This window comes from Talpa occidentalis, unplaced genomic scaffold (assembly GCF_014898055.3).
Source record: "Talpa occidentalis isolate TD23 unplaced genomic scaffold, MPIMG_talOcc4v2.1 talOcc4.13, whole genome shotgun sequence".
Taxonomy (NCBI): domain Eukaryota; kingdom Metazoa; phylum Chordata; class Mammalia; order Eulipotyphla; family Talpidae; genus Talpa; species Talpa occidentalis.
Genome location: NW_023601322.1, coordinates 6,495,292 through 6,517,648, shown reverse-complemented (window position 1 = coordinate 6,517,648; position 22,357 = coordinate 6,495,292). Strand labels below are relative to the sequence as shown.

The following is a 22,357-nucleotide window of genomic DNA, read 5'->3' as shown; positions in this document are numbered from 1 at the left end:
AAACGAGTGAGAAGTCGTGCAACCTCGGGCTTTTGTAGATTTCTTTTCTAGGACTCCAGCAGGTTGCCATAGTAAACACTCAAAAGAGAAGGGAAAGAAAAAGAAAGAAATGTTCCTTGTGTTTCTAGCAGAGGCAAAGAAAAAGAGACCATTTTGAGAATATACCCAGAATGTTCTCTCTGGTCCTATAAAACAGAATATTTCTATTGCCTATTCTCCTGGGAAAATGGTCTCACTGAAAATGTAACCTCCAGGAAACAAAGTTGTTTAGCTCGCACTAGATTTCTGCCTCACCCAAGGGGAGGAGTAAGCGAGAAATTATTTGTAAATGCCAGAGCACTGGGACAGGACACTAAAAGATTAACCATAAACTGAGATTTAATCATATAATTACAGAAAGCTCCCTCCCCAACACCTATGGCCACATCATCAGAACCCCAGTAAATGCGACAGACAAAATAATCACAAGATCTGGCCCATATTTAAGGAGACCAAAAGAAGAATAGATCTGACACAATGGATAGAAAACAGCCACGAATATGACAAATGTTATTCAAATATATCAGTAACCACTTGTAAGCATTGTCATGAATATTAATATAGTCGTTAAAAACAGCGATTGTCAGTAACCCAGCACAGGTTGTATACGCGAAACGTACATTAAATGTAAAGATGTGAATACATTAAAAGGATAAGAAAGATGAACCAAACAAACTATAATTTTTTAAAAACTTGAATCAGTATATAAATTTCAGACATAGTGGAATTCAGAACAGGGAAAAGTTCATTCTCAGTTTATGCTGTAAGTTCACTGAGTTTTGAGAAATGCACAGCATTATTAAATTCTTTATTATATTCTCACAGAGTAGTCCCATTAGCCTAAAAAGTTACCTGTTTTTTTTTTTTTTCTTCACTTGTTTAATTTTCCTTCTGCCCTCCCCCAAATTCTGACCAGCATTGATCATAGTACTTTTTAGTTTTGGATTTTCTAGAATTTCTTAGCATTCCAATCATATCATAGGTAGCCTTTTAGACTTAATGTCTTTCACATAACAAAGTGCATTTAACATTCCTTTGTGCCTTTGTTTTTGGCTTGATAGCTCAAATCTTTTATTGCTAATGGTGTTCCATTATATGCGTGTGTCATGTGCCAGCTTGTTTATCCATTTACCTATTATTGAAGGACATCTTGATAACCTTTTTTTTTTTTTTTGTGATGATGTATAAAGTCTTTGCCAAGTTGGGTAAAAATCTAGGAGCATGATTTCTTGGCCATGTGGAAGAAAATGTTTAGCTTACTAAAATGATCCCACACTGTCTTCCAAAAAGGCCGTGACATTTTGAATTCCCACCCACAGAGGAGAGTGGCTGTTGCTCTCTGTATTTATGGTCTTAATAGTGGGAGCGTTTGAATTTTAGCCATTCAAATATTAGTCTGTCAGAAAAGTCATGACATATTTTTTCCATGTTTTCTATGCAAAAATGTGTCATGGCTTCTCCAATGATCCAACACGTGTGTAGTTATATGTCACTGTTGTTTTAATTTGAATTTCCCTAATTGAAAATGATAGCCAACATTTTTTCCTGTGTGTATTTGCTGTTTATCTTTTTTCATGTGATGCCTGTTCAGACTTTAACCCATATTTTAATTAGATTATTTTCTCATTGTTGAGTATTATATATTTTGAGTATATCTATATTTTGGGCAAAAAGAACATTTTCAGATATGTTTTCAAATATTTATTACAGTGAGTAACTTGTGTTTTCTTTCACTTAACTGTCTTTTTATAGAGTCAAATGTGTTATTTTAATAAATATACCTTATGCATTTATTAAGGATTATGCTTTTGGTGTTGTATCTAATACCTCATTAAATAATGAAAAATATTCTACAATATTCTTTTCTAGCAAGTTTAGAGTTTTGAGTTTTTATTGTTTATCACCCATTTGTGAGTAGATCATGTGAATGTGGTGATGTCTATACCCAGGTTCATCTTTCTGCATGTGTCTATGCAATAGTGTCTATACCATTTGTTGAGAATCTATCCTTTCTTCATTGAGTTCCTTTTGCTCCTCTCGCTTTAACATATGAAAATCAGAATATTTAGGAGAACAAGGGAATCTCAGGATGGAATGCAAAATGTAACAAAACAATATAAATGTATTAAAAGTCCATGAGGGCCTCCTGGGTGGTGCAGCAGTTGAGCGCTGGGTTGTGAAGCTGCCCGCAGCCTCTGCAACGCCAGTTCGATCCCTGGCTGCTCCCCGGCCACTGGAGGAGGGTCCCACATGGCGCTCAGACCTCTCCTGCCGCCCGCTCGCTGCTCCCCTCAGCAGTGCACTTCGGTCCCTCTGCCTGTTCTGCTCCCTGCTCTGGCTCTGGTGAATTCTCTCACCCTCCCGCGCTTCTGACTGTACCCAGTGCTTCTATAAATAAAATCAATCAATCAATCAATTAATTAATTAAAAAATAGAAAATAAATAAATAAATAGATAGATAGATAAAAGTCCATGAAACAACCTTACAGATAGATGAGGGGGCCTGGGTTCTGATCTAAATAACTTTGGAAATAAGTAGGGTATATAAATCTAAAGGTCAGGGAATCTATACATAAGACCTATATTCTCCTTGATAAAGTTTTGATCCACAGGGTTTCTAGTAAACAAATCTAATGCTGCTGTAGATGCATATTAGAATGAATTAATTATTGTCTTTCTACTGTGAGTCTGTGTTGTACACCTTAACATCTGCCTTTGCCACACTAGCATTGTTCACTGCTTCTATATTTGGTGCAAACCTAACTTTGAGCTAAGTTCTATGTTCCTGCAAAGTGTTCAAGACAGTCCTGCTATCCAAAGTCATTCCACTGTGCAGTGGGTAAATGTGTATCAGGGGTGTAGAATTGTGTCTGTGGATATGAATGAGCATCGTCTTCTTTAAACCCAGCTCAATTATCACCGCCTCTGCAAGCATTTCCTCACCACAAACCTTTATGTAGCCCCCACAGGGCATGATCAGTCATTTTCCAAACCCACTTTATATTCTCATCAACAGTTTCTGCTTTATGATCAATACATTGTAGCACACGTCTCCCTGCATTAGAATATGTTTTGTGTGTGTTCAGAGATCTTGTGTTATTCTCCTTGGTTTTACTAAAGTGCTTGGCAAGTAGTGGGTGCTCAATATTCATTGATTGGCATTAAAAAGTGAAAGTTGAATAAAAGTGTAGGCTTCATGTCAGCAAACAACTGGGATGTGGATACAGAATGGATTATCAGTATTTTATGGTGTAACTTTCTCATCCTATATGTTTCTATGATATATATGTATACAAACATATGGAACAGTATTTTCTATTGCACTCTGAGGTAAATGGAGTGTGTACATATGTGTCACTACTTAGTATACTCAAGCCATTTGAAAAAATGGAATATAGAGATCATATGTCTATCATTGTTATATCTAATAGCATTATTCAATTGGATCTTTTGAAGAAAATATGTCTCCCGGAACAAAAGTACTGAAATAGTTGAGGGGCACATTAGGACATATTGCTGTACAAGGAGTTTAACATTGTTTTAACTGTATGGGAGTTAACTTTTGCAAAGATTAACAATGCTACCCACGCACTATAATTTCCCACAGAATATCTACTAAATATTTGAGTATTCAAAACCAATATCCCTTGACTCTTATAATTAATGCAAAGCAGTAGATGTATGTTATTTAAAAATTTATTACTACTCTGATCTTCTATCATCTGGGGCAATGTCTTAAGGCAGAGGGTAATCGTAAGAGCCACAACTCAAATCATTTCTTTTTGAATTAAGGTACTGGCTAGAACAAGAAAAGCATCTCAAATTGCTTTATACAGGTGGTAATGTTGATGATCCCGTGTCTCTAGGCAGGCTGGCTGCCATGTTTAACATATTTAGTACATTTAGGCATCCTACCTTTCAGAAAAGCAATTAGGGGTCATAATGGAGTACCCTGATTACTTAATGTTATATACAGTACAAAAAGTAATGGGTGTGATTACGAAAGGGAAAATTTGGGACTGAGATCCGCCTCAGGGAGTAGCACACACACCATAGAAAGTAGAATTTGGCTTTTAACATTGTAAGGCATGTAGCAGAACAAGAGCCAGTTTGGAAATTAAGAGCTCTGCCCCCATAATGCTCTTTGAATTCAACTCCCAAGGTTCCAAAGCTTTGTGCAAGCGATTCAATTAGAATAGAACACATTATAAAGTAGTAAGTGATTTACAAGGACAGAAATCCTTCTGCAATTTGGAATGTTAAATATTCTGAGATGATTCACTAAGCTATGACATTCAATTCTAGCTATTTCTACATATTTCAACAAATCTATTAATTTTATTAGTATTGCAAACTAATTATTTTAAAATTAATGGAAAGCATTTGAAATTTCAGATTTTAATGTAATATAAAATTCTGTGTAGGTTGCTGCTACTTCCCTATGCATATTCAATTTATTTTCTCCTCTGAGCTGATAATGATAATGAGTGCCTTGATAGAAATTATAGAAGAGGCCACCATCTTCCATCTTTGTAAAAATGAGAAGCATGCATCCCTTGTTGGAGCAGACTTTGGTGTTGATGCCTTATCTATCTTGCCTTTGCCAGATGAGAGTCAAGCTTCATTTCAGCAATAGGAATAAAGCATTTTAATTACCTGATTAGATGCTGCTTTCCACCTCCACCCCACACCATGTTCTAAAATTTTCCTGACAACAGACAAAGATTCTTCACTTACTTGCTTTCCACCAGGGAGAGTCTAGAGTATGGTGAGCTGTCTCCCATGCACATTGTCTAAATATGTTTAGACATGCACCTCCCAAGTTAGGATCTCTTGTCTTCACCCTCTCCTGTTTCACTATTCCAAAGATTTTATGTTTTTGACACTAAATTTGATAAGAAGACATTTTAAAATAAGGAATTTCAAGTGAAAACCAGAAATTAAGTGCACCCATATTACTCTCCACTGGCCACCTCAAAAGTCAGCACCACATTTGAATATGTGCGTTAGGACAAAATACAATCAATGACATCACAACACAGATGTCTACAAAATCAGTTGATTGATATGCATCTCAGTGTGTTATTGTGTGCCATGACTGTACATGCTACTATACAATCACATGTTGTTGCGAATGAAAAGGAAACTTCTACCTTGTTTTGCCCTCAGTGAATTTGGTGTGTAAGGAGACTCAACAGACTTGACCAGGTGTCAGTGACAAAGGTGTCTATTACCTTGGTGCTGGGTCATATACTGGTCAGCTGCTACCTCATTTAAACAAGGAAAACTTACTCATTAATATGATAGAGACATGCAGTCAAACAGAAGGGGAAAGTTAAGGGAATATGTCAGGCTTATTATTTTTTTTTCTTGTTCCTAGGATACAGACTATGGCTAAAAGATAAGACAGAGATGCAGCTTTGCTTATTTATATGGAAATGCGGTAGTGTTGTCCACCAGTGCCATGATATTTACCAATTTTCTGAGTCTTGTTCATTTTCAATCTCTTGATTCTCAAAGGTCATTGCTGAAATACAGTTAATACCTGTCTCTAGTTGAGGATTAAACTAGGGGGAAAAGATAAAACACATGGATAATAGTAAAACATCTTAACAGAACAAAAACCAATATAAGAAATGGAGATGTGGTCATGGATCTGAATTCTCCAATGTGAATTTAGTGGTTTTGTTTTATTTTGTTTTAACCATACCTTTGTCTTAATTGTTGTTCTTTCTCTTGCTCATCATTTATGTCTGTTCAGGTCTGCTATTCTTTTCCTGAAGTAATCCAGGGATATTGTATGTTTCTAGGAAGTTGTCCATTTCTTCCAGGGTGTCCAATTTATTGGACATATAATTGCTCTGCTTGTAATACTCTTATTCTGTAGTAACTGTTGTCAATTCTCTATTTTATTTATGCTTTCTCTCTCTTCTTTGTGAGTCTGGCTAAAAATTTATCTATTTTGCTAGACTTTTTGAAGAACCAGCTCTTGGTCTCCATGATATTTTGGATTGTATTTTTGATCTCCATTTTTAGGTGTAAGCTTAGATCTCTTATTTGCTATTAGTCTTATTTCCAGAGGTAAGCCTGTTTTTCTCCATGTAGTTCTAGTATAAAATGGAAAGATATTTTTTTCATTAGTAACAGAATGAGCAACAACCATCTTGATTTTTCTCCTACATTATCTATTATCACAAGTTGCTTCAAAATGTGGTTATTACCAAACTTGTCAGTTTTTCCTTAAACATAGCAAAATCCCTTCTGACTAGCATATCTGATATACAATATTTAACTTGAACAATTATTTTTTCCCATCTGGAACATTATCCTGGAAGGGTTAAGGTGGTGAGGCAGAAAGCAACAGCAAGCTAATTATTGTCCTGAATTAATTAATTTTGTTCTTGCCTATATTAATTCTGTTGTAAGGAGATCAGTCTACAAACACTATTAGATATAAACTTAACAATGCAATAACAATTATTATGTTAAAATATTAGGCAAAATGTCATGTTCTATAAAGCTCATTTACATATATAGATATATCTATCACTTTCTATCTATAGATCTAATCTCTAGACATACCATTTAATATAATTCCTGCAATGGTCCAATGAATTATATATTCCTAATATCGCCATTGTATAGAGAAAGTTACCAGATAGAAGCTATTAAATAACTTGCCTAAGGTTATACAACAGAGAAATGCTAGCAACTAGAAAATAACTCAAAAAGTACTACATTTACTAGCATGTAAATGAGGTAATATTACAGAAACATGTGAGTAACATCCATTATTTCCTTTTGAAGACAAAACATTCTATATAATCATGAATATGCTGTAGTTTCCATGTCCAGTCTTACTTGTAGCTGAGATAAATCACTAAGCAATGCAGTTCAGTAGAACATATCACACTTTAAATTTTAAAATGTGTAAGTACAAAGAAACAGCACGAAATAAAGCTGTGTAACTATTTTAATATGTTCTCAAATGTTTCGATAATGCTATAAATTATATATGTATTTTACTTATGCTCAATATTAGAACATTGCATTTTAAATTATTGGAATTATATGAAATGTCAAATTGAGTTGGTACATTAATGTATCCAGTTTATTGATTAGTCTGTACCTTGAAGGCAATATCATTAACATGTTTAATGCTATCCTCTTTTTAGACACATTTGCATGAACTTCTGATGTCTACTTTGCCCAATTCTCAGAAATTTTATATAGCTTCTGGTCACTGACAAATTAAAAAAAAAAAATCCTTTCCAGGAGATTTTAACCTTACATCCAATATAAAATTCTTTCACTCTCTTCCACTTACTCTGCAGCCTCTAAACTCCGGTGTCTGGATGGAGTGATGAGAGATGAGCAGTGCAATAAACATGGCTGGTGTTACCATAATTTCACAGCCGGAGTCCTGTGTGATGACAGGCATCAGACGGCAGGCACTTTATCCTGGGGCTCATGCATGGGGTATTCAGAGACGTTTTAAGCATGTGACGTCCGTGTTGTTCCTTAGCTTATGTGACATATTCTTTGGTTGACTGATTTAAGATCACTCTCAGATTCAGCCTCTGTGCAAAATTTCTACAGCTGCCATCACTTAACCCAGAGAAAACTAGAGCGACTTTGCCTAGTCAGAAACTAGGAACTACACTTGGCCTAACTGCAGCCCTCTCTCTAGCCCTGTCATTTAAGAACAATCAGTCATTCTCCCATCTAGGTAAAAAGGGCAGCAACAAATTCTAACAGGTCCAAGGATCTACTTTGTGATCGAGATACTTGCCGCCCTTCTCCAGGAAATCACAATTTCTCTCTAAGAAGATGGGAGCAGGTGGGAGCGAGGGAGAGAGAAGAGAGATTAGATTAATAGGTGTTAGATTGGTTGATAGCTATTTGGCGGATAATACATTAGAGAAATAATAGATTAAACAGTAGGTAGACAGATGATAGGAGATAGAGGACTATATAGAGATTTGATAAGTGACAGATTACATAGATAGACAGCATAATTGGATATGTAGATGGCTACTTACTCCTTGCCTCCATTTCTCTCTAAATAGTGCCCAAGAATTCATGTGATATTGAATATACTTTTATACCATGTAAAAGAATGTGAAGCCACCTTGTAGGTATCGGGCAGCCCTGAAACTGAACATTGCCTTTGTTACCACATTGTGCTCTGAAGTGTGGTGCAGGTTCTCAGGCAGGGTGTTTTCACATAGTCATCACACTTCACGGGAACTTATTCACAGGAGACTTCCTACAGTGATCATCAAAGGACCTGTTTTGACTGAACAGTATAACTTCATTACTTTCTTTCTCACCAGGTATATATTATCAATAAATCAAAACAAGTTAAAATGCCAAATATGTAATTTCTGGAAAGATTCTGAAAAGTCTTTAGTGTAACCCAAGAACTACATAATGTTAACCTATTTTGAAAAAAACAAAAACAACACAATCCCATATTAGTATCCAATAAGCATTAATATGATTCCTATGTATGGCAAAGTAAGATAACTTGGGATTCATTGTTACATTCATCTCAGAAACAATGACTGTTCACTCACTATGTGGTAGAAGCAATTTTAGACAGTAACATACATACAAGACAGACGATTCCTTGTCCACTTGGAGTTTACATTCTAATAGGGGGTAAAGGAGGCAACAAGTAAACTAGTCACAATAACCCAGTGGCTAAGTGATCTAATGACAAGCCCATTATAGCAAGGGCCATAGTGGGGAGATGAAGTCAAGATGCATTTTCTGAGGATGTTGCAGTTGATCACAGTCCTGGCTGAAGTGAGGACATGCAAGAAAAGTGTTTGGAGGAAGACTGTTTCAGTCCATGATCATAATTTTGAAAGAGTTAAGTCAGTGAGTTTGGGAGTGGAAGGAAGGGCTGTAGCAGTAAGCAGGGCAGGATACTTAAGGCCTTATGCATCAAGTCAGGACGTTGACTTTTGCCTTTGCCTCCGCCAGGTTCCATCAGTGCTGGTGTTTTGCAGCAATCATGTGAAATAGGTTGAGTAGACATAATTTCACGTTATCAAGGAATACTCACAAAGATTAGGTAATTGGACCAAGTCTGCACAGATTCTTCAACAAATGTCAACTAATTCAAATTCAGATCTGGGAGACTCAAGCCCATATGCTGGGTGAAAGATATTATTGCCAGCAAGTTCTGATTCCTGTAAAGGGCTAAATATTTGCCTGCTTCAACCATTCCTTGTGTAAGACTCACAGAAAACCTGGGAGTTAACTCAGGGTGTAGTTAAGCACTGCAGGTATTAATGCGAAACAGTGCTATTTTCATAAATATTTGTGTTGATCTAGCCTTTATTTAAATTTACAGAAATCAGGTCTTAATGTTAAGTTTTTACCTGAGGATTTAGCTGTGTTCTTACAACACCCATGTTATTAGAAAAAAGACAAAACAGTTACTGAAATATTATCAAGTATAATTTTTAGGTAATTGCAACTTCTGTACTGAAATCAGAGAGTATTTTTTGCTACAGTTTTAAAGGACACTTTTAGAAAAACGAATAGATATGCAACCTCTATTTCTATGTATCTTCAGGTTGACAACCTATCATTTGATAAATTGGAGTTTATGTGAATACATCTGCCTACTGGTACTGGACATAAACATTAAACTTGTTGATGTAGCTATACTGTGGCAAGGTGCTTTTTCATAAGGCATCCATTTACATTTGCAAGTTGTTTGTAAGACTTCCAGCCATGACAGAATCTGTGACAATTCCCAAAAGACTCCATTTTTTTTCATTCCCTATTTCTTTTTTTCTACTCTACTTTTCATGGATTGCATCAAGCTGCTTATCATAATTTCCAGTTCTTCCACCAAGATTCCATTGCACTGTTTCTTAATACAGGAAAAAAAAAATCTTGTGGAATTCATGAAACTTTCTCTAACTAAAGTCTTTCAAGTTTTGTGCCAATATGACAGAAAGATAAATATTCTCTCAACTCACACATTTCTGTTTTACTTGGAGGTTTGACTCCCTTTAAAGTTTAATTTGTTTATTTTTCTTATTTGTCTCTAAGTAAATAATATGACCATATAAGAATTTATCATGGCTTATGTCCTCTCATCTACTTCCGAGCTGTTGTCTTTCAAGTCTGATTTTTGTCAGGCTTTTGTAAAGTGATGACGTCTGTGTCACGAAGAAGGTAACACGTGATTGATATTGATGAAAAGATTCTTCTAATCCATTGAATGAATGTTTCTGTTTCAAAGTACAGAGAAAAAAAATACTGTAGTCATTCAACTACTCTAGCTTTAGCTCAAAATTATTTAAGAGTTGATTTAAACACAGATGGTCATTTGTTCTACTCACCTCCACATGCTACTAATAAAAGATGAACATATACACTAATCCTGTATTCACTTTCTTGCTGTTCAAACTCTGAATTTTGCATTTCACCTTGATTTGAGTAGGGTAATAAGGATCATCCTTAAAAGTTTGATTAAAATTAAAGTGTTTTATTATCTTATTATCTAGTTACCATAAAGCTTTATCTCGAGCAGCTTAGCATACTTCCTTCATACTATTACAATAAAAATAACTATTGAACCTAATTTTATGTTCCATAATAAAAAATGACACTGAGGAATGTTATATTCTAAGCTCTTAATAAAACAGGGTTTTGAGGATTTTATCATGTTTTAGGCTATGCATGGTAAGAGTCACTGCAGTTAAACATAGTATTTAGGATAAATATTAATTCAACTTTGAATCTGGTAATCCTTTTACTTACCTCTCAATTTCAGTAGCAGTAAAATTAACTTAAATTGTTTACACTTTTCATCATTTTTATAAAGTTTTGATTTAATGAGTAAATGTTGACATGTATTTTGTCACTGTATTGTGACATGATAAAAATACATTGTGGTTACATATGAAAATAATTTATGAAAAACTTCTAAACATATTTCCATGTCCCTTTTTTATACAAAGCTACAATATCAAAAACAATAAGAATTTACATTCTATCATTAATTAGCATATCCCAAATGTCTATCTAAATATGAAATATTTTATATGCAGTCTTGACAATGATTTTGAAATATCAACTTGAATGAACCCTGGAGTCTCAGAGAGAAACTTATTCATAAAAATGAGATCTTTTTAAAAAGTTTTATGTAATCATCCAAACCATCCCAAGTTTGTTTCTGCTGAGTGTTTCATCTCGGTATGGTATCAAAAACTTTACACATGTAAGCATTTAATTCTTACTTTGTAAGATTTTGGAAAATGCAGAAACAAAAAAAAGGGATGATTTCATTCAGCAACTTTTTCACATTAAGCATTACATTTTTATTTTTTGACAATGTGTATAGAACGGTATTAAAAAAAAAAGGCCATGGGATATTGGATATTTCAGTGATGTGCTAGAGCTGGCTGGCATCAGCCCTTAAGACTTGATCATTAGCATCTCTCAAAGGCAATCAGACACCACCAGTCCTCTAGAAATCTCTGCTTTTTGCCCCAGAGAGCTGGACCACACAACTCTCACCAACATACTACTAGGTGGCCCCCAAACACATGAGAACTTTAAAATGTTAATAAGCAGCAACCCTTAATTATTTGACCGTGTGGCAGAACCAAACATGTAGGCTAATCTTTTAAAGCGAGGTCCCAAGTCATTCAGGTAATCATAATTTTCATCCTGATCAGAGTCTGCAGAGCCCAGGGAGCTCAGGGACGCAGCTAACGACCCTGTTCCCTCGAAAGCATAGGTTTGGAGGGAGTCAAAGGGTGGGGCACAGGGATCCGAGTTCGCCTCCTGCAGCTTTTCTAGAATGAATCTCCTGAAGACCGCACTGTCGGGCCCAGCCTGCAGGGACTGCCTGTAGAGGCTCCGCATGTCCCCAGAGGTGGCTCTCCTGGCCCTGCGCTCCCGCACGGCCACGCTCCTCCTCAGCTGGGCCAGGTCGAAGGCCTGCGTGTCTTCCTCGCCACCTCCTTCATCGTCATACTGGAATATGTTCTCCCGGAAATCTTCACCCTTCTCTGGAAACAGAGTCTGTTTTCTTCTTTGTTTCAGCCCTAGGATCAAAAACACAAACCCTGGCCAAGAAAGCACACCAGAATATTAATTGGCATATGGGATAGAATATTGTCTGTAAATAAATATTATTATTTAAACATTATTCATAATAATGTTAGTGATTCTTGTTTTTGTTCAAAAATCAAGCAACAGACTTTATTAGACAGGGAGCTGTATTGCTGTTGAAAGATTTAAAAGGGGCTTGAAGAATGTCCTAAGGACAACAATCTTTCAGGGTGATGTTTTAGAGAAGAAAAACAACATAAAAATGTAATGAGCTGTTTTTAGGAGAATCGAGTTGAAATTTAAAATTTTATTTTGTGAACATATTGACAATAGGACATAGTAGAATAAGGGAACGTTTTCCAATCTATGTGCATTTGTCAATCTTAGTAACCAATGAGCCATGTTAATAGAATTTAAACACAATGAACTAATTTGAAATTCCCCTTTGAAGCAAATGTGGCATTATTATTTTCCGAGTTAATATTTACTGACTACAAAGTATGTACCAGGCATTTTTATAAAAGCCTCACTCACTGATTTAGTTGTTAGGATACCCATATATTATCATTTCCTCTAAGGACAGGCAAACGGAAACACAGAGGTGTTAAGTCGCTTTTCCAGAATCACACAGCAGGTTAAGTGAAAGCTTCCAGACCAGAAAGTTGGTTCAGAACCTGTGATCTATTATATCACATTAATTTTGGAAATCCTAAACTGCCTGGCTTTGAATCATAACACTGATATGTCCACAATTCATTTCTATTATATCAGATGCTTTTAATATCTTGTGGAACCAGAATTTCATAGCATTTTATTTTGAAGAAAAATGTGTGCATGTGGATGTAAGATTGCTCTTACTCAAACTCGAGTCTTATGTAGCTATTCAGAATTTCGTATCTAGGATTTGAAACAAACACAGACCACTGTTACTATGATCACGAGAATGAATAGATAAGACAGTATTTTATATAAAACATACATTTAAAAATAGTGAAAAAGTGCTCTTAAATTCAATAAAGTCATCATATTAGAATTGAGGTACTGTTTTTAAAGCTGATGTGAGGTATCTGATTGAAGAGAAAGGGGGAGAAAATAGAAGGCATTCTTGAAGCTCCAAGAAGAAACTCCTGGCTGCTGGCTGACGCACAAGCCTCACTATCACTCACGCCTTCCATGGTGAGGCTGCCTTGGTTCCCTCCAGGGCTGCAGGACTTGGTTCAAGTCTGTTTCCGGGAGTAACTCAGTATTTGTCAGATGCCGTAAACCACACTGCTCTGACTGCGTTTTGCTATTTATATCGAGTCATGCAATTCTAAATTCGTTTTTTATGATAGAAGGTCACTAAAAATAATTTGCAAACATGGAGCTGGGAATCAAAGAATGGCAATAGTAGGGGGAGGAATGAGTAGTTTTTGAAGCTTTGACAGAATGGGAGTCATGGCAAAGCAAGTTGTAAAATGCATCTTATGTTGGTGTGAGCCACATGTTTGGGGTTTTAGAACAAGTTTTGGAGAAAACTGCTCTCAACACTCAACGCAGTGGTGTTGACTTTTGATGGGAAATTAACAAGGGAGGCAAGAGAGCTGTAGATGACACACTGGCATGCTCTGGAAAGGGAAAGCTCATGCTGGGTGAATCATTTTCAGTCTTGCAAGTCTGACTAAAACATTTTGGGGTTTTATTTTCCTGATCTGGAAAATGAGTACAACTAAAATCTGCTGGTGAAAACAGCAATAACAAACTAAAAATGGAGCTATTTTACCACGATTGCCGTTGTGTGTAGCACGTAGATTAACTAAGTCTCTCTTTTATACTCCTCCATCTGCACATTTACTCTTTTTTCTAGTGTGTCCAGGGCTCCAGTGAGCTGCAGTGAGGGCTGAATAGTGCTGTGCTAGAATAATGGGATCCCAGCACCTCTTTTCTAGCTGTAGGACCCTATGCATGACTCAATTTCACTTTCTTCATCCCTATACTGCAGGTGATAAAAGTGGCTATTTTATCAATTAATATAAGAATCAAACTGTATAATTCTTGGACAGAAAGAAGCACCCCACAGAAGCTCACCATTATCATTATCAACCTTAATATAACTATCTCTGTTGTACTATGTATGGATCAAACACTCCTGAGCGGATGTGCACGCACGTACTCACATACTCATACAAATTTTAAAAGGTCTTTGATTTTCAGCTTGTAATGCACAGCCACTCTATTTTTCATTTCACTTCACTGGAGTTTCAAACTGTAATCCATTCAGAAGACCAGTTAAGCAAATACACACACAAATACACACTTTACAGCTATAATGGAATTCACTCTTTCCACAGTCGTCATCTATTTCCAACGAAGGAAGACAGGTTCATCCCTGCACGACTCACCAAATATGATCATAACGCTTATCAGAATAGCAAGGATGATCTCTGTCCGGAATGCCAGGGCCAGCAGCCGCTCCTCCTTACTGCAGGTCTGCGTTCCACTGCTGGCATCGCAGTCACACACGTAGACTGTGAGGGTGTTTGTGCTTGTGAGTGGGGGTATCCCATTGTCGGCGATTAGGATGGGGAGGTAGAAGACAGGCTCCTCTTGGAGGCGGAAACCAGTTCTATTAGTCAAAATGACAGCTGTGTTATCTAAAACAAAAATCCATGCGCATAGTTTTTCAATGATATAAAAGAAATTCACGCCAGTCCTACGTGCTAGAGGCAACAGCATGGTCCTATCGAATAAAGTCAAATAACGGGAAGAAGAAATTTCTTGTAAAATGATAAAAGAGCTGCTCAAAAGGTCATCATTGACTTTCATGTAGGCTAATTATGTAACTGGATACATTATATACATGATCCAATTGTCTTGATAAAACAGGAAACTTAGAAGTGGGCTATAGAATGCTTTTAAAACCAGGTATCAATCAATTATAGGGGTACTAGCATTAAATTAATAATGACAGTATCAGTTTTATTTGGATTAATTACTGAGAATAATATATATTTTTTCTAATAGGAACACATATTTTCACAAATATACATACTCAATATGATCAAAGTCATCTACGTATAACAGCAAGTTATTTTGAATATTGTATCAACTGAGAGAAGAGTTTTTATTTGGTAGGACAGATGCTACTGAGATGCTTCTTTTCACATTGATCTTATTAACTCATTTTCCACTTAAAATTCAGAAAATCACTGAACCTTTGTAATATTGATTCAACCAGCAGAACATGAAAAACTGAACAATAAATATTTCAATAGGCTTTAAATTTCTACCTGCCTCCCAAAATATTCTAAGTAACATTATTTGGTGCCATTTCTTGTGCATCAATACTGTTTTCCCTTTTTTTGTATTGTCATCCCCCAAAATATATTCTGGAGAAATAAGACAAACTTTAAAGACACGAAATATAAAATGCAAATAAATGGAAGGCCTTTCAAATGGATGCGTACTTATGATTTTCTCAAATCATATTTTTAAATGAATTCTCCATTATGCTCTTGAATCTATAAAAAATCTTTTCACTTTATTTATTTGACAAATACATAAGGTGAGAGCATTTCTTTTTTTGCAATATATATTTTAATAAATTACGTGTAGCCAAGAACATTAAAACAAATCAATTATTTTCTTTATTTTCAATATATTTATTTGCCTAATAATCTTAGCTATTAATTTAAGTAAAACTAAAATTTACTTAAGTGTACTTAAGTAAAGTACAGTTTTTATTTCTTATATTGACGTTTGTACTTTTTTACGCTAAATTTGAGTTTCATTCAGTGGGGAATTGACAAGGATAAAAGGGAGGGATATCTTTATTTTTTTATTGTAAAATTTAATTAACCAATTGATTTTCATAGAAAGGTTTCATTGATTTATATATATTATTCATTATTATTTTAATTTTATATATTTTATATCATTTTTCATTTTTGCACAATGTATGCATTTTCATCTTGGTTATAGTCCTTATACAATTCCCACCCCCCTTGTTTTGATACTACTCCCTCCTCCCTCCAAACCCCCCATAGTGTGTCTCTGGTTTATAGTTACAGAGTCATATTCTTATTTTTCTCCCACAAATGTTTGCCCATAAAATTCAGCTGTAAGGTAGGAGATCTACAGGTATTGGGTCACAGACACTTAAGTAATAAACCCAATGGCGTATCACATCTCCAAGGTATAATTAAAATCATACCAGCATTAAAATAGAAATTCATATGACTAAAGTCTTTTACTAAAGTGGAGGAAAAAAGAGCGACTTTGTATAAAATTAATCCACTTCTATGTGAAAGATAAAAAAATTCTTTTACTTCACACAAAATCCTTTAAAACACTAATCTTAAGCCATTTTTATGTATTTATAACTCCTAATGAATGACTCCAAATACCTTTGAATCAATCAAGCTAACATGACTATAAAGTAAATATCTATCATTTTCTGCCCCAGACAGAGATTGAAGCTTGAGTTACATGAGAATGTGAAAGAAACTATTGTGTGGATCTGTCATTATAGACTCAGGATCATTCAGAACTTTATAGGGCTGAGGGCCACTGAGAATTTAAAAAAGTGCTTCTCATTGAAAGAATTTCAGTGTGTAATGGGGCCAGTATTTTTAGCACTTGACCTTGGGATGTGTTTCTCACATTTCCATTGCCATCCCTTACTCTCCTTCTCAGCATTATCATGTAGCAGGAACAACATAAAAAACAATGCAATAAATTCCCTTAAAATCAAACATGATTCTCAAAGAATGTCCAAAAGTCATTATGAGTGGAAGACATACCTTGATTATCTATGATTATAAAGCTTGAGTTATTAGTGTCTTCTGTTGACAGATTAAAGTAAAAATGGTGTTCTTCTACAGATGCATCTTTATCCATTGCACTGATAGTTTGAATTACCTAAAAAAAAAATGATAGTTTGTTTTTAAATTCAAGAAATATATCACTGTTATTTTTTATTATTAGCATTTATTAAAATTGGTTTACCAAAATCTTCATGGGAATTACAGAAGAGGAACTGTCAAAAATCTGTGAATATTACAATATCTTCTCATGTTTATTTGCTTTTTTTCAGAGAGTGTGTTGAAATTTCATAATCAATACATTCCTTCTGAAAGGTCAGATGGCTTCCATTAGCTAAATTTGTTAGTAGTTCTCAAATTCCATTGCTTTGAATTAAGACTGTCTTTTATCCATCTGCCTAGATTTCTCCTCTCCTTCCTTATTTCCTTCTTCCTTCTTATCTGAATTCCAGCCATTATGATTTCCTGCATATATTGAGAGCACAATTGTAGTAGAATTAGTAGCTTACTAAAGTATTTGCTAAAGTAATGAGTTTTTTAATTGATTTGGGGAAATAATGCATTTAAAGTTTAGGGGCAATATACGTGATTTCCTCTGATCCATACGGATTATAGGAAGAGTGTTTCACATCAAATAAGTTCCTCTCCCTATTTCAGATCATAAAAATGTGAAACAATGCAGTTATGAGCAAATCAGTTCTCAATTAATTCTCTTCTTTCAAGACATGAATGTGTCAGTCAAGTAGTTCGTTATTGTCAAAAAAGAGATAAGCTGTCAAGAACACACAGTGAGATTGTGATTAATTCTGGAAATTAAAGTAAATTGATTATAGAAGTTATTGTTTTGAATTTTCTGGAATTAAAGTGCTTTTAACAATGTGTCAAACAAAAATATCCTTAGTTTCAAGATGACAGACCCAAATTTATAGTTATACTTCAAAGTATCACTCCAGGTGCATAAAGAGCCTGAGAAACTAATGTGATTTGCACATTATTTCTCTACATCAATTTATTTTTTTCCTCATCACACATTCCTAATTAAATCATAATCATATGGTGTTAATTAAATAACCAAATAAAGCATTATTATTCAGTCCATGACTAAATAATACATGTGCATTGCATTAGGGTAAGCCTTTAATGTTGGATTATCATAAGGTTGTGTATTGCCAGGGTAAAGGTAAGGGGCTGGGGTGATCTTCTAAATCCTGGCTTTGCAACATACATATTTTTTAAGTTGAAAAAATGGAGATCTAATAACAGTTAGCATCCATTTTTAGGACTGCACATCTTAGCTTGTCAAAGTGCTGGCTGTATAACAGTACGTGTTTATTATGATTTTTTTTTTCATTGAAACAGTGTCTTGTGGGGAGTCACATAGGATGATTCCCTGCATACTGTGGGCAATCTTGTTATATGCATATTTGTTCAGTTTAGATTGACAGCAAATTGTAAAAATTCATGTTTATTTTGTTAGCATATACAATCTTAATTTTTAGACCAGGGGCAATTTATCTTACACCTGAATTTCTGTTTGAAAGATATGCCTCTGCTGTTAAAATATCTCCCGTTCATGTAGGGAGGCTTAAGCACATTGAAGAGATTTTGCCTTTGTATATATTTCTAAATATTTTAATTGATCAAACTTTCCTCTAAATATGCATGGGTGAACTGAAGATTCGGAAGTTTCAATACTCTGCTCCCTTCTTCAATGACTATACTTCCCTATATTTGCCCTGTCAACTGGGCCTGTGCATTTTCCCTCTTACTATGACAATGGAAGGTTTTTTAAAATTTTCAGATAAAATTATAAGAAAAATCTTTATTTGTTGCCTAGGTTAGCTATCCAAACTATTTACTTAGGTCTACCTATGTGGGTCTATCACAGACCTTATACATTTCTGAGAGGAGCAAAAACAAATCTAAAACAAAATGAATACAAAGAACAGTCATGTTATGAAAAATTCTGAGAGTTCAGATTTTAAATTATCTCCCTGGGTAAAATTTTATCACTTTTTTTTTTAACCCAATACATGTGCCATATATTGTGAGGTCCATTGTCTACATGCATAGTTACACAAACAAGACTAGTCTATGTGCATAGTTACACAAATAAGACTACTGCAGGTGTGAACCCCAATTCAACTACCGGATCCATGTGCCACTAGCAGCCAGACTACAGAGTCAAGATGAGTTATGATCAGCAATATAGCCACAACACAATTATCAGACCAACCAACCTTGATATTTTTGTTTATGTATTAAACCTGTGAACCGAAAGTATAAATAAATACTATGAGCTATTGACCCCAGGCACATTTTCTAAGCATGCAAGTTTTGGACTAGACCAAATATCTACTAACCAATGAAAGGCAGGCAGTGCAATAAATGAACACATATAGGAATTGTTGAAAACATCTCACCTATATCATTTGCTTATTATCTAGTTATTCTAAGGATTTGTCTGCATCAAGTTGTACATGCAAATTCTCATGTTTTCAAGAAATTATTGTTCAGCATGTGTGAACAAGACATCATTGTTCCACCATGAAAATAGAGAAAATGATACCAAATTGACCTGTTTTGACTAAATAAATCAGGAGGATTAAAAAAGATTATGAATACCTATTCAAAAGATCAAAAAGAATACCTGTTATGAATACCTGGTATAAGGAAAGATCTGGAAATCATTTGAATGTAAACTTTGATACAGGGAGGTGTATGCAAAAGTGAATTTGAAAAAAAATAAATAAAAGGACTGGATACAAGAGAGAAAGAGAGGGGAGAAGCAAACCAGAATCACAATGTGGGATTGTACAATTTAGGAAGGAGAATATTTTTACATGGAGACATCTTCATAGTTGATGGGTATCGGTATAATAGAAGCTGGTACTTTATAATATCACTAATTTTATACTTTACTTCTGGAAAATATATTTGGTATCAGTCAAGATAATGGGAATCATTAATTTGAAAAATGATAACTATTTTCACCAAAAAGAAAAGGAAATTGCCCAAATGTCAGCTCATTTATTATATTTGCAAACCATTGAAAATTCTCTCTTTACTTCTCCCCACCTTGAACGTTATACATTAAGAACAAAAACAAAAATTCTATTTGCGCACATAGGTCATTAAGAAAATGTCTAGATTCATCCAGAATAGAGAACAAATGTTCTGGTGTTTTGATTTTCTATAATGAATGTAATGCAGGATACCTTTTAATTTATCATTTGTCTGGCTCTTTGAGTCTGCAGGAAATGAGGCAAGCATGAGAAAATATATAAGTATTTCTTTAATCATTCTGAATTTTTTTATTTGTGAAAATAATATTTTCTCAATTGTGCCAAGCATTAAAATTAATTTCACCTTTTTATTTACATCTCAATTTTTTTGTTAGATTGTGGTATGAACCTTTAATATGAGCTCTGCCTTATTAACAAATTTCCAGTGCACAATACAATACTATTAATTGTAAGTCCAATGTGTATAGAAGATCTAGAACTTACTCATCCTAACTGCAACTTTCTACCACTTGAACAGTAACTTCCCATTTTTACTTTTTACACATTTAAATGTAGCTTCCAGAAATTCTATATTTACATGGGATCACTGTGTTAGATAATCTTATATCTCATACTTAACTCTAGTCCAATACCAACACCAGGAAAGTGACAAGAGTAAATTATGGTTAGATTACAGAATTTATTCAATTATCATTGTTTTTTTTTACATCACCTATGCATGTGTGTTTACGTATGCAAAGCCATAAATTTGATTCTACTTACAGGTGGTATCTATCACTTGTTTTGAATCTTTGACAAGAAGTAGAGACTCTGTCTCACTAGCTGTCATGGGGTTTGTTTCAGACACAATAGACAAAAGGCACAAAAGGAAATAATTTGTGAGCTTTTGAGTACCAAGTGGACCATGTTCAGTATTTTATTATTTTAGTCTTGTATGGATTCATAAATGTAACTTTCCCCGAAGACAACTAATTAATGTGTGTATCAAATGGGAAGTAAAAGAATTTCTGCAGTGCTTTTGTGAAAAAAATATTTACCCCAAGGCATGTCTCCTGAGTCCCCCCCTCAAAAAAAAAATCCTATCCATTATATTCTGAGTTGCTGGAGAGAGAGAATAGCAGGAAGATAATATGTTGGATGCATTCCACTAAACAGTCTGAAATATTGTCATCTACTATGTGCAAAATATCGCATCAGGACTGCCTTTCTAATCTTTACAGTTAGACCATGAATAAATAACCCATCACTATCCCCATAGTACAGGTGACTAAACTGAAATTTACTGGGATTAGTACCCTAAGATCACACAGCAAGCAGCAGGCTGAGCCAGGATCTTGACTACAAACTTGCTTAACCACTACTGACCAGCACTGCTTCCATGCCTGAACATGGGGAAATAAACTTCTTCCAGTTACATCAAGTTCCTGCACAAATGTTAACGTCTGACATCAGAGTTAAACTGTTTTTAGAAAATGTTATTTATAATAAGTTTTTTTTTTTTTTTTTTTAAATTTTTTTTTTTTTTTTTTATAGAGGCATGTTTTTATTTATTTATTTATTTGTTTGTTTGTTTTGTTTATACATGCACTGGGTACAGTCAGAAGCGCGGGAGGGTGAGAGAATTCACCAGAGCCAGAGCGGGGAGCAGAGCAGGCAGAAGGACTGAAGTACACTGCTGAGGGGAGCAGCGGGCGGCAGGAGAGGTCTGCGCGCCATGTGGGACCCTCCTCCAGTGGCCAGGGAGCAGCCGGGGATCGAACCGGCGCCGCAGAGGCCACGGGCAGCTTCGCAACCCAGCACTCAACCGCTGCGCCACCAGGGAGGCCCTATAATAAGTTTTTAACAATAATTTTCATCAGGTTGAAAATAAAACAAACACGTTAAAAAATGAAGATTGCCATCACCACACATCAGCTTGTTTACACCAGGGGGCCTTTAGAGAAACACGCTGGTCCCCACACCTTCCTTGTCCCCTGGCAACCATTAATCTGGTCTCCATCACCCCCAGTTTTGCCATTTGGAGGACATACTATAAATGGAATCACAGAGCATAGCACGTAAGGTTTTGAGAATTGCTGTTTGCACTAAGCATAATGCCTTTGAGCGCCATCATGCTGTGTATGTGTCAATAGTTTGTGCCTTTTTATTGCTGATAGTATTCTGTTTTATGAAAGTACCACAGTTTGTTTAATCATTCATCCGTTGACTGACACTTGGGTTATTTCCAGGTTTTAGTTATTAAAAATTAAGTTGCTATGAACATCTGTGTGCACGCTTTTTTGAACTGAAGTATTTATTTCTCTGGTATAACTGTTTACCACACTCTGCCCAAATACATTAGGTGGTACAATAAGTGTATGCATAGTTTCACAGTAAACCACCCAATTACTATTCATTTTTTAT

At 35.2% G+C, this 22,357-nt stretch overlaps 1 protein-coding gene across 1 annotated transcript in view; it reads right to left on the bottom strand.

Moving 5' to 3' along the window:
- Positions 1-11,536: 11,536 nt before the first annotated feature.
- CDH19 (cadherin 19) overlaps positions 11,537-22,357 on the bottom strand; it is a 66,092-nt gene continuing 55,271 nt past the window's right edge. Inside the window, exons 10-12 of the mRNA XM_054693995.1 lie at positions 16,908-17,025; positions 14,508-14,759; positions 11,537-12,140 (exon numbers count right to left, since the gene is read on the bottom strand). Of these exons, the coding sequence (XP_054549970.1) occupies positions 11,650-12,140; positions 14,508-14,759; positions 16,908-17,025 (861 nt within the window). The 3' untranslated portion in view covers positions 11,537-11,649. The remainder of the gene's footprint in view (positions 12,141-14,507; positions 14,760-16,907; positions 17,026-22,357) is intronic.